Source organism: Durio zibethinus, chromosome 8 (assembly GCF_047325235.1).
Source record: "Durio zibethinus cultivar Kanyao isolate XHJ-2024 chromosome 8, ASM4732523v1, whole genome shotgun sequence".
In the NCBI taxonomy this organism is placed as follows: Eukaryota; Viridiplantae; Streptophyta; class Magnoliopsida; order Malvales; family Malvaceae; genus Durio; species Durio zibethinus.
The window spans coordinates 3,403,152-3,416,982 of NC_143169.1; the positions used below are offsets into that span (position 1 = coordinate 3,403,152).

Below are 13,831 nucleotides of genomic sequence, written 5' to 3' on the forward strand. Positions count from 1 at the left end.
CAACTGGTAAAAAAGATCGACAGGTTCCAACTTGTTCAGGCATTTATTATGGTAGTGTTCCGTTGCATCTAAGTTGGCTAACAACCGATAGCAAAATTTCTTGGAATTTTAAATTGTAAAAAGATCTATCAAAGAAATTTGATGCAGTTTTAAATTGTAAACGGCACTATAAAAAAAAAAAAAAAAGTTGGCTAACAGCTGCACCAAATCCCAAGCTAAAAATCCTGGGATGTTGTTGAATCTTTGAGGTTCATGACTGGTAGTTGTTTTTCTAGTAGTTATGATTATTGGTAAATTCAACCAAGGATCCCCTTGATTTTTTAAATGCCTTATCAACAATGGATACTTCTGCATTTCTCCATCAGACCATTTGGAATTTGCATATTACAGTTCCTGATTTATGTCATTTCAATAAGTTTATCTAAATTTTAAAACCCAAAATCTCCACCTATCCTTGCTTGGATTTTACCCGTTATAATAACTTCATAATAAATTTTACCCGTTCTAATAAATTCATAAAGGTTTACATTTTTACAACCTCCTAATAAATTTGAACTTAAGTAACAAAGGTTACACTGGGCCAAAAATAATATAAGCATAGGTGACTTGACCCCATACTGTTTGGGTCAGAGACTTTAAATTTTATGGACCAAAATGGATGGTTTCTCCAAAAATTAAGCTGGGATTTATGGACCATAGCCATGGGTTTGGACCCGCGTAAGTGTGTCCCAATTCTGAAACTCCCCTATGTAGAAATCTAATTTATTTTCCTCATTTTAGGAAAGCATATTGTTGGTTTTTTTGCCATTTAAAATATTTGTATTGAAGGGTAACATGAGTTAAAGACCAGGGATCAAATATTTTTCGATCATGTTAATACTAAACACATTTGGTAGCAAAGTCCTACATTTGTGTAACATTAATAGGGATTGGAATGTTGAATTGAACTGTGCAGTGCGGAGGCTAAGGGGAAGGCCGGCCTTGGTTTCAACCACGTTTTCGCATTGTTTGGAATGTGCTTTCATCTACTCTAGCTATAAAATGTTAGTGAAAGAGATTAAGCTATAAAATAGCTTAAAGTAAATTGACATGATTTAGAGAGTATGATTCTAAACATAAAGAATCAAAGTGAGAAAACTTGTCATAGGGACAGCTGCTGCAATACAAAAATTGTTAGAAATAGTGAGTTAAATTCTATAATAGATTTGTTTGAGATTTGTTAGATATTATTTGATGGATAAGAAGACTTATAGAAGAAGAATTTTAAGAAAAAAAAAATTTTAATAGGTAAATTTGTATGCTTATAAATAGGTAAAATCTCTATAAAATTAGGTATGAGAAAAAGACGTAAGAAGGTTGTAGAATTTTATGGGATAGACACCCCATAAGACTGTTGGAGATTTATATCTTATGAGTTTTTATATTTGTATGTTTGTGGACTAAAGAGAACTGAGAGGGTCTATATAAGTATGGTACATAGGAGTGGAAGAGAAGATTAAAAAGGTCCATATAAGTATGATATATGGGTGCATATGAGTATGTGTTTGTTTGTATTAAAATAGTATATATGAGTATGTGTTTGTTTGAGTTAAGAATATTTCATAGGACTAGAAAAGATTAAGAAAGTTTAAAGGTATTGGTTATGAGTGTTTGATTTGATGTTTGCTTGTAATTCTCTACAATTAGTGAATCTTTTTTCTCATTTATAAATATAGGTCGATTGTGTTGAACTACGTTAAATTATTGTTTCTGATGTGATTAATCTATTGTTTGATTATCTTTCCATTGGCTTGATTAAATTGATGTCTTTTAGCTTAACAAGTGATATTAAAACTACGATGATTTTCAACAAGTGGTATCAAAGCTGTAGTAATATCCAACTAATGGTATCAAAACTGAAAGTTTAAGATGTGAAAAAAGTTGAAGGTTCGAGTTACGAGAAAAGGCAAGCCTAGAAGAGCTTGACTTAAGGAAGAAGTTTGAGTTTGTGTTTTGAAAATTGGTTTACGTGAAACGTAAAAATTAAAAAAAAAAAAAGGTGATTGTGAGACTTCCATTGCAAGTTGAACCAAATATATCATGTATGAAAATAGATGATTTGATAGAATTTGAGTCAAAGCGGAGATTATTAGAAACAGTGACTCAAATCCTATAACAAATTTATTTGAAATTTGTTAGATATTGTTTGATGGATAAAAAGACTTGCAGAAGAAAAGTTATAAGAGGAATGAGATTTTTAATAGATAAGTTTATATGCTTATAAATAGGTGAAATTTCTGTAACTTTGAATATAAGAAAAAATATGTAAGAGAATTATAAGGTTTTATGGGATAGATATTTCATTAGACTACTAAAAATTTATGAAAATTTATACATAAATATGATGTTTGGGTGCATATATATATGTTTGTGTATATTAAAAAAGTGTACATGAGTATGTGTTTATTTGAGTTGAGAATACTTTATAAGATTAAGAGAGATTAAGAAGGTTTATAGGTATTGGTTATGAGTATTTGATTTGATGTTTACTTGTAATTTTTTATAATTAATGAATTTTTTTCATTTATAAATGTAAGTCGGTTAAATCGAATCATATTAAATTATTATCTCTTATGTAATTAATCAATTGTTTGATTATATTTTCATTAGTTTGATTAGATTGAGACCTTTTAATCTTATAAAAAAAGTCAATTGTTATAAACTAAACATAACAGGAAGTGACCGCTATGATAAAGGAGTTGACTGCAACACACTTCAAATATGCACAAAATTTTTGGTACAATTTTAAACAATGATTATAAAATGAATCAATCGGATGTTTAACCGCTTAACCTAAAAGAAACCAACTCCTACAAATGGGGAAGTTTTCCGTTTCAAAATTTTACCAAGATAGTCGATTGTCATTGGCAAAAAGTAATGGTTGATTAAACAACTCAATGAAAGATTCAACATTTGAAATTAATCTCTATAAATAGAGATTGTTAGAATTCATTTTGTACATCTCGAAATTCAGAAAATCATTCTTTTCTTTCTCTCATTCTCCCCTAAATACAAGGTAAGTTATTTTGTCTTTGTTTGTTGCAGAAAATCTTAATTAAATAATATATTTTTATTTCTTATTAAAAGTGTAAGGTTATCTTAAATAAGACTTGATTGTATCTTATAGTTTAGCATTTCGGTTATCCTTTTTGCATGCCTTGACTAGTTGAAACAAAATAAATTAAAAAAAAAAAAAAAGGTGACATTGTAGCACTCTCTGTTTCTATTCTACATTGAAAGCTGCATTTTGATCCAACACAAGACGCTAGAAGGGAAGCCTACAACCGGTTCTATAGCAGCAGGTCTTCATCAACACAAGTTCATTGTTTTTGCTAGCCTTGTATTCTAACATTTATATGCAATCTTCAGCTCCTACTCACTGCGTCTTCATGGCTTGCCAACCATTTCTAATGATATTGTAAACAGAGGAGATTTATGTAATGCCTGGAGCTAAGCAATTCAATATGTGTATAGTTTGATGTACATTTTGGAGTTTTTACTACTTTCTTTGGGCAAACAAATAGTTTCAAAAAAAAAAAAAAAAAACAATTCAAAATTTGGTAACTAAATATTGTGAATAGTATGTAAGAATATATATGAGATCATTATGCGATAATCAAAATATCATTAACATATAAAAAAATCGATATCCAGATTTAAGTGATTATAATTAATATTCGAAAGTAAAATAATTTTTGAGGTGACTAAATTTTTTTATTTGGGGTCTAAAAGTTAAATTTTTAATATTTTATTAATAGATTAAAAATAATGATATAGAATAAAAAGTTTGCTTGGACCCTAAATATCTAGCAGTATAAATTCCTAAAAGGAGAATATGAGAATAACGATTCGCTTGGAAGCTGATTTTTTTGGTATCTAGGGAAGGTACAGCTAAACTATTTCTCCAAAATCATCCAAAACTGAGTCACAGACCTTGAATTATTATCAAATCGATTAAAATTGCCTTCTGAAAGTATTTATAACAGCATCAGTACTTTGTTTATGTAGCAAGGTGGCGTTAGCACGTCTAAGTCAGGTTAAAAAATGCCAGCTGTAACGAAGGTTGTTGAATGTTTATCCATCCAATCACGATCAAAAGAATATCAGATGTAGGATGCAGATGGATGGGACCAGCATTGAGGGAGCAATAGAGATGTAAACGATTTATTAATATTTATGAGTTATTTATATATAATTTAAATAAAATTTGAATTTATTTGAATTATTATTTAATTAATTTTGAATTTGATTAATTTAATTTAGAGTGAATCGAGTTCAAAGGTCTTTTAATATTTGAATCAAGTAATTCATAAATTTAATTTAAATAATTTATAAATTTAATTAAATTCAAAACAAATTTTAAATAAAAAATTTTAAATTAAATTTGAATTCAAATTTTTATCATAGCAATTCACTTAGGCTCAATTATACTTTTGAAAATAAATCAATGAGATCAATTTATATATTTTTTTATAATATCATTTTAATAGTAATGATAAAACTTCCCTTTTGCATAGTTTCTTCTTCTTTTTTATTAGTAACTGAGATGGATTTGTCTTCTCATTTTGAAGATTTAAAAATTTGGAATGTAAAATAAGATGTATAAAATAAAAAAAATATTTTTAATATAGAAATAATGTTAGGAATAATTTTTAAATTATAATAAAATATTCATGCAATATTTGAATTTTAAAAATTTTTAATATGATACTTATATTTTATGTTAATTAATATGATATTAAAAAATTATTTATTTATCATATGTCATTATTTAAAATAAATCACATTAAAGTAAGTATTATATTAATTAATAAATTTATTATTTAAATATCATATTAGATATTTTTAAAATTTAAATATTACATTAAATATTTTATTATAATTTAAGATCATTTGCAATATCAACTTTTCATTATATAGTTAAATATCACGTGTATCTATTATATCACATATAATAGACAGGATAGGTTAAAGTTGAATTTTTTTGGAAGCTGTTAATGATTTTATTTTTTATTATAAGATAGATTAAAAGAATAAAAAATTATCAAATATAATAGTGGTGAAGTTTTTAATTCATGAGGAAGGTGGGTGATACATATTTTTTAGTATTTAGTTAAAAAATAAAAATTTTAATTAAAAATATAAATAAAACATGTGATAATTTATTATGTAATTAAAAATTTATATTAATAATATATCAAATATTATTTCTAAATTTTTTTCCAAAAAAAAAGCTTTAAATGAATTTCATTCTTGCATCTTCTATTAAAGGTATGGATATAAATCAAAGTAATTAATATCATGATTAATGGAAATTTACATAGGATTTAAGAGCTGATTAGAGGAGAAATAAAAGGGTTTGTTTTTCTTTCGCTAAGGTACCAAGATATAATGAAGAAATAGAGGCCACAAAAAATGTTAAAAACGTATGATGAATGATAAATAATCCCTTACTGGAAGGCAAGAAGATAAAGATCGAGTGGCTGTGGAAGGATTTTATTATAAATAAATAAAAATAAATAGTATTTATTATTATTGAAAATAAAAAGGAAAAAAATAATATTATCCGATAGATAAGAGGTTTGCACGCCACTCAATACACGTGACGTCACGACTCTATAAGGCATATCCTCTAACACTGTATAAAACGCCATTTTGCTGAGCTATTCTACTCTGTTCTTGCGTGCATTCAGCCAATCAACCACCCAACATCCACTCTTTAAATTTATTTTCTTCTTCTTTAACTTTAAAGTATTTTTACTTGTAAAAATCCTCAATTCGTTGCAATTATAAAATTTCTAAGTTAACACATGAAAAATGTGTTGGTTCATATATTATTTATTTGCCACTTTCACCCTTGAATTCTAAGACACGACCATGTGAAATTGATTTGGACAGTGTATTTTTTAATTTTTTTTATTTTGTTACCATAATAATAAAAAAATTGCATATTTATCCACAAACTTCGTGGCGCATCGAATCATTCCCCCGAAAATTACTCTCAACATCGGAAATAAAAGTAACAAGTAAAGTAAAGTGGATTCCGACAAAGATGCGTCGAAGTTCGTGCTAAAGTTTTCAGGTGATTCCCTTCCCTCATTTGTCTTCATTCCAGCCTCTCTCTCACTCTCTCCCTTCAATCACCGTCTGTCATCTGCAGATTAAATAATTAATATATCGTCCCGTTCGAAGTAAAAGCTTTAAACTATTATAATAGATTCGTTTGCGGGGAATTCTTATCTTCTAACATAAAAAATATTTCTCATTTCTCCCTATAAATTCACCTGAACCTTCACGAAGAAGCACTCCACTCCTCCAACTTCCTTCTCTCTCTCTCTCTCTCTCTCTCTCTATTTAAACTGTATCTCTTCTCTTTTGCCGTGGCCGGAAGATTGTCGGTGTTGGCGTTGATGGGGGTGGCAGTGTTGTCGGAGTTGGCGACAGAGATCGTGGTGCCAGTGTGCGCCGTGATTGGAATAGCTTTCTCGTTGGTGCAGTGGGTGCTGGTGTCGCGCGTGAAGCTCACCTCTGAGCGGCATGCGTCGGGTGGGTCGGCGAACAGTAACAAGAACGGTTACGGTGATTATTTGATTGAGGAGGAGGAAGGGATCAATGACCATAGCGTTGTCACTAAGTGCGCTGATATTCAAAGCGCTATCTCCGAAGGTGAGATCGGATTTTGATGTTAGATCTGAGTTCTTTTTTTTATTTTTTTTATTTTGGAATTTTCGTTTTGGTATTATATTTTTATTAATGATTTCACGGACTTGATTAGTAAGAATTATCACGAACCTTGACGTAGTATCATTAATAGTCACAAGTTTTGAATGTAACAGTAAATGATTTAGTAATTTTAATTCTGAACTTCATTTATTCTGTTTAAATTTTAAATCTTTAATTTTGTTAAAGTTTCGCAAGGAGGTAATCGGTCGATTTGAATTTAAAAATTTTAATTTGGAGGTTTCGCTTTTGTTACAATTAAATTAAATAATTTATCTCCCAATATGTAGCTCAAACAATGAGTTTTTTTAAAAATAAAAAAAGAATAAATAAGTCTGGAAAAAAATTATATTCAACTTAAAGAGTTAGGTTGAAATTTGAATTCCTTCAGCAAAAATTATATTCTATCAAGAAAGTGCTTTTCTTTTTCTTCTCTCTATATATAATCTATTTTTATAATTTTTTTGCATCAGAAATATCTTTTAGGGGACTTTTTTTTTTGTCTGCTTTGGATGGTACAAACGAGTTCTGGGTTCTTCTCTTAAATCTGCTTTTTCCATCATTCACATTTAATATAGTTCTAGTTAATTTTTTTTAATTGGATCTATGATTGGACATAGACTCAATGTTGTGATTGGTATGGAGTTGTAACTGGGACAGGCTTTATCTTTGGTGGTGCTGCTATCATTACTGGCAGTTATGATATATTGTCTTATCTAATTTAAGATTGTTTGGCTTCATGGTTGTTATTGTCATTAGCCTCACCTGCACGTGTGCTGCACATGATCCCTTTTCCACATCTTTCCCTTTTCTAGAATTGGGAATATAATATCGGCATAGGATAGTGTTGGTGCCTTTTTTTGGTAATTGACACTTACTCCTTGACCCGGCTTTTATAAATAAAATATAAAGGATAATAATTTAATGAAGATATTTTTTATTTTGTTGCTTAGGGCTTTGTTTAATTTTGGAAATTGTAGCTCTGTCTTATGATCTTATTATGCAGCTCTTACTCTATCATTATTATTGGGAAGGGTTAAATTTTATGTCGGCATTATAGTTGAAATTTTGTTACTGTTCCAGCATCAGTAATTAAATAATATGATAATAGAAATAAGGAATATTATTATTTTATATTTTTGTTCCATCATATAATAAGTAATCTTATTAACAATAGTGTAATAGTATAATACTAGTACTATATTCTTTTATTAATATATCTAACAATAACAATAGAATTTAAAATTATATTATGTTGTCTTGTATTGCAATTACATTAATATAGTTCAATAATGTGACAACGGAAAATAATATATTAATAACTTAGGAGTAATATATTAATAATAATTATAATGGGGGAGGGATCAAATTACACCAATGTAAAACTAAAAAGTTTTACACCTTTTTTAACCATTAATTTCAATGGATCCAAGGGTTTAATCTTTTTTTCACTTATCTCTTTCATCCTTCGGATCTATTAAAATCAAGGGTTAAAAAAATTGTAAAACTTCTTTGTGTAAGTTGATCCCTTCCCATTATAATATATTGATTTAATGTAATCTATCTATTAATTTCTATAATAAAAGTATGAAAAATCTGAGAAGTGCCTAACCTGATGCATTTTAAGTATGTATATATATAATGATGCTTTTGTTGCATTATTTTATGCAAAAATTTCAATTTCTTGAACTCCTTTGGAGGTGCATTAATTAACTATTTCTTTTACTAAAGAGTAAAAAGCTAAGCCTTGTTGCTCTAGGCCAAGTTTTTTAGTTAGTTTCATGCAAAAGTTTGTTCTTTAGTTTGTGGTGGTGCTTTTTTCTCCATTGGGACTGATTCTAAGATTTAGTTTATGATTTCTCCTCGTTTATTCTCTTTTTACATATGCTATAATATCATCTCTTCTCCTAAACTATATCCTGATGTATCATTGATGTTAAAAGTCATTGTGTGCTATTGGTGGCACCTTTTTAGTTTTCTTCATAATTGAACTTGAGATATATTAAGTGTTCCTCAAGATTGTGCATGTTATGCTCTTTCTGAATGTGTGGTCGATAACATTTTAATTGATATGATAGACTATGGATAGTCCCTTATTTACAATCTATGATTATCTATATTATTTAATCTGTTGATGTGTGGGTGTAACAGGTGCAACATCCTTTCTTTTCACTGAATATCAATATGTTGGCATCTTCATGATTGCTTTTGCTATCCTGATTTTCCTCTTCCTGGGCTCTGTTGAGGGCTTCAGCACAAAGAGCCAGCCTTGCACCTATGATAAGGAGAAGACATGCAAACCGGCTCTTGCCACGGCTATCTTCAGTACTTTATCCTTCTTGCTCGGTGCTATCACCTCAGTTCTTTCTGGGTTCCTTGGGATGAAAATTGCTACCTATGCCAATGCAAGAACAACCTTAGAAGCAAGAAAGGGTGTTGGAAAGGCTTTTATTGTTGCATTTAGATCTGGTGCAGTAATGGGTTTTCTCCTTGCAGCAAATGGTTTGTTGGTGCTTTACATTGCCATCAATCTATTCAAGCTGTACTACGGTGATGACTGGGAAGGCCTTTTTGAGGCTATTACTGGTTATGGCCTTGGGGGATCCTCTATGGCACTCTTTGGAAGAGTTGGTGGTGGTATCTATACAAAGGCTGCTGATGTTGGTGCTGATCTTGTAGGAAAGGTTGAGAGGAACATTCCAGAAGATGACCCAAGAAATCCAGCTGTAAGCTAAATTTTTCTTCTCAAATATAGTTATTCCATGTTAACTATAGGATTGTCAATAATCTTTCCAGAAGTAATTATTTTCTCACGTAGAACCCCTAAATGATTTAAATTTATTTTTATCAATCAGGTCATTGCCGATAATGTTGGTGATAATGTTGGGGATATTGCTGGTATGGGTTCTGATCTATTTGGCTCATATGCTGAATCTTCCTGTGCTGCTCTTGTTGTAGCTTCTATATCCTCCTTTGGAGTAAATCACGAGTTCACTGCCATGTTGTATCCTCTTCTCATTAGTTCTGCTGGTATTCTTGTCTGTTTGGTCACAACCCTGTTTGCTACTGATTTCTTTGAAATCAGGGCTGTCAAGGAAATTGAACCAGCTTTGAAGAAGCAGCTTATTATCTCCACTATTCTTATGACTGTGGGAATTGCAATTGTTACTTGGATTGGTGTGCCAACTTCCTTCACTATTTACAATTTTGGGGCTCAGAAAGTTGTTAAGAACTGGTAAGATTAGTAAGCATGTTATAAAAGTAGTGGTTCTTGGAATTTCCAGCTAGATGCATACTGTAATGCAACTATGCTCCTAATTTTGTGAGATTAGGAAAGATTAAGACCTTTTACTCCCTGAATTCTGATTCCCTATTATCTTTGGTGAGTTACCACTTTGTTGAGCTTGGGCTTATGAGTTTCTTAAGATCAGCATAGCTTGAGAAAATTGACTTGATATGGTTGTATCCTACTAACATGAATATTATTATAAACTGCATTAAGAACTGAAGCAGAAGGTGGCATGCAGCATGTCTTGCCTGGCATCCTGTTTCTCATATCTTTGCTTTCCTTATGCTCAAGATACCTGCAACCACTAAAATGACTTTGATTTGCAGGCAACTATTTTTGTGCGTGGGTGTTGGTCTTTGGGCTGGACTTATTATTGGTTTTGTTACTGAGTACTACACCAGCAATGCTTACAGGTATTTGAAACAGTATTTGACTTATTATCTATAGCAGTGTTTCTTCAAATTTTGTATCTTGATCAATCATTTCCTGTATTTGCAGCCCTGTGCAGGATGTTGCTGATTCCTGCAGGACAGGAGCAGCAACCAATGTTATATTTGGTCTTGCTTTAGGATACAAATCTGTGATCATCCCAATTTTTGCCATTGCAATCGGCATTTTTGTTAGTTTTAGCTTTGCTGCAATGTATGGGATTGCAGTTGCTGCGCTTGGAATGTTGAGCACCATTGCAACTGGGTTGGCCATTGATGCTTATGGTCCCATCAGTGACAATGCTGGAGGCATTGCTGAGATGGCTGGTATGAGCTATCGTATTCGTGAGAGAACTGATGCTCTTGATGCTGCTGGAAACACCACTGCTGCAATTGGAAAGGTACTAAATTCAATTCTTTTTCTAGAGACTGTTCTTATGAGAGTGATTTTAACTTCAAACAGTAGTTGCTTAAATCATAGTATAGCATAAATGATGCATAGTGGAAGCAATAACTACTAGTGTTTGCAGCTTCTAGCAAACATGTTTGTTAACAATTTGATCTCTTTAATGAGTTCTTGAAATGGACTAGAGAGTCTTCCAATTCTATTGTATAACTTTGTGGTATTCTCCACTCATACTGCATTGCGATTCTGTATGTATGTCCTTTCTTTTTTTCGAAGTTAAATTAATGTCTCTTTTACTATGCCAAACTACTATTTTTTTTCCAGCTCGATATTCTCAACTACTGTTCATACATACATGATGTACTATGCTTATATGTTTCCAGGGATTTGCCATTGGCTCAGCAGCATTGGTGTCGTTGGCTCTTTTTGGTGCCTTTGTGAGCCGTGCAGCTATCTCAACTGTTGATGTCCTGACCCCAAAGGTTTTCATTGGTTTAATAGTTGGTGCCATGCTTCCCTACTGGTTTTCTGCAATGACCATGAAGAGTGTGGGAAGTGCAGCTTTAAAGATGGTTGAGGAGGTTCGCAGACAGTTCAACACCATTCCTGGTCTCATGGAGGGTCATGCCAAGCCTGATTATGCTACCTGTGTCAAAATCTCAACTGATGCCTCTATTAAGGAGATGATACCTCCTGGTGCCCTTGTTATGCTTACTCCCCTCATTGTTGGAACTTTCTTTGGTGTTGAGACTCTTGCTGGTGTTCTTGCTGGTGCTCTTGTTTCTGGTGTTCAGGTAAAGTTGGAACAGGGGATTTGTTTTTGGCAAATTATTATTATTATTATTTTTGGTTTATTTGTGAATGGTAATTATGCAAACTGTAAGAATTTATTTGTAAACTACTCTTGAAAGCTTGATGGATTTTGGTTGGAAAGTGGGTACATTTTAAAATCATTGATCATAGTTACTCAACTTTGTTCTTTCACAGATTGCAATTTCTGCTTCTAACACTGGGGGGGCATGGGACAATGCCAAGAAGTACATTGAGGTAAATACTTTCAGTGAGAAATTCAAGATGATTTTTTTTTCTAACTTCTTTTCCTGTACTTTCATTTTGCCCTTTATATCATTGAGTGATTTATATGTTTTCATTATCAGGCTGGTGCATCAGAGCACGCAAGGACCCTTGGTCCAAAAGGATCTGATCCCCACAAGGCAGCTGTCATTGGTGACACTGTTGGAGATCCTCTGAAGGACACCTCCGGCCCTTCACTTAATATCCTTATCAAGCTTATGGCAGTTGAGTCACTTGTGTTTGCACCCTTCTTTGCTACTCACGGTGGCCTACTCTTCAAGATCTTTTAGAGAGGGGATGGCAGGAACCACACCGGGGAGGGGGGCTTTATTACCAGAGCTTAGCTTCCCTGTGTAAAGTTGTTCTTCCCACTCACCCGTTATGTTTAGTTCTTGTATCCATACGCACTGCCGGAGATGGGGTTTCTTTTTTTCCAAGCTAGTTTGCTTAGTTCTAGTCGTTAGTCATTACTATTCTTGCTGGCCTAATAATAATGATGATAACTGAGATGGTTTAAGGGCGAGGAGTGAAAATGGTGATTGTTAACGGAGAAGAGTCAAGGTGGCAAGTCTTATTTTTCCATGGTCTTAGAACAGCTTAATTTGGAAATTTTGTAATCTCAAAATCTTTTTCACCATTTAATCAAAGAGCATTGCGGAGTGTGGACAAAAGATATTGATGAATTGTTGTTGCATTTAGGTTTCCAGAGATTGGAAAATATGCTAGAGTCGGTGCAGAACCTGCTGTTTGCACCATTTGCATTAGTAATTGTTGTACTAGGCTGAATGACTCGTATCAGAAATAATTACAGGTAAGTAAGTGAAAAGGAGAATGCGTCTATTCTTTTTGCAACATATGTCATGCTATAACCAATGCTGAACAAGTGAGCTCTTGCAGTTCGAGTCCTTGATTGGTATTGAGATTTTGTGGCCTAATTCTGGAAGTGTTGGCGCGGAATCATAGGATTCATGGTTGCGTGTTGGTCATCGTTTTCAACCTTCAGGCATCAATCACGTACGGGGATAATGCCAACTAGGATGTAAAAGATACAAGTTTTTAGTATCTAAGGTATGAGATGCAAAATGGCTTGAGCAAGATATTTGAAATTCTTTAAAAATTTCGTCGCCATTTTAAAGAGTATATCACATTTAATAATTATATTATAATTAATCAATCAGATTTTATAATAATTATATTATAATTAATTAATCGAATTATGGAGTTACATTAGATTTAGTAAAATATTATGTAAAGCTAATTCTTATAAGTGGTGGATGTTAATATAATTTTTATTGTGATTGGATTATTATAACATTTATAAATGAAATGTTCTTTTTCCTCTTTCCTCTCATGTAAATTCCCTGCAGTGAGTATTGTTGTTTAAACAATTTACACTTTTGAATGTAATCAGATCGAATATAAATAAATTTTGTTATATTCATAATTTATTTGTTTAATTAACAAACTTTAAAATGATTATGTTCATGATTTAAATGTAATAAATAAATAAATAACTAAATCTATTCACAAATTATTCATTAAATATCTTATTCGTTTATATAGTTTATGAGTAGTGTCCTTTTCTAACTTTAGTTCATATAGTTGCCGAATTTTGTTGTAACTTGCAATTAAAAAAGATGTTTAAGATTGTAAAATGACAGGTGCAGCAAAATATGAAACTGTAGGTTTTTTTTTTTTTTTTTTTTTCTGTATTTAACTCGAAAATGATTATAATACAGCATGGAAGTCTTGTTCTCCCAGTATATTAACATTGCAATCTCCGAACCAAGGTTGCTTTGTATCCTTTCCATGTTGACAGGCTCTTTTTGGACCGTCAGTTGAAGAAGACAATCTTTTCCAAGTTTTTTGAGTTTC

At 31.6% G+C, this 13,831-nt stretch overlaps 1 protein-coding gene across 1 annotated transcript; it reads left to right on the forward strand.

Annotated features, from left to right (window-relative positions):
• Positions 1 to 6,343: 6,343 nt before the first annotated feature.
• LOC111278804 (pyrophosphate-energized vacuolar membrane proton pump) lies at positions 6,344 to 12,810 on the forward strand. The gene is made up of 8 exons (XM_022865458.2): positions 6,344 to 6,705; positions 8,911 to 9,485; positions 9,615 to 9,994; positions 10,375 to 10,461; positions 10,547 to 10,877; positions 11,266 to 11,676; positions 11,870 to 11,929; positions 12,040 to 12,810. Exons 1-8 carry the CDS (start codon positions 6,450 to 6,452, stop codon positions 12,244 to 12,246), a joined length of 2,307 nt encoding a protein of 768 aa, XP_022721193.2. The 5' UTR covers positions 6,344 to 6,449; the 3' UTR covers positions 12,247 to 12,810.
• Positions 12,811 to 13,831: the final 1,021 nt, after the last annotated feature.

Coding starts and splice junctions, on each gene's coding strand:
- LOC111278804 (XM_022865458.2), top strand. CDS start 6,450: ATGGGGGTGGCAGTGTTGTCGGAGTTGGCGACAGAGATCGTGGTGCCA. Junction 6,706..8,910: donor TCAAAGCGCTATCTCCGAAG/GTGAGATCGGAT, acceptor TGGGTGTAACAG/GTGCAACATCCTTTCTTTTC. Junction 11,677..11,869: donor CTCTTGTTTCTGGTGTTCAG/GTAAAGTTGGAA, acceptor GTTCTTTCACAG/ATTGCAATTTCTGCTTCTAA.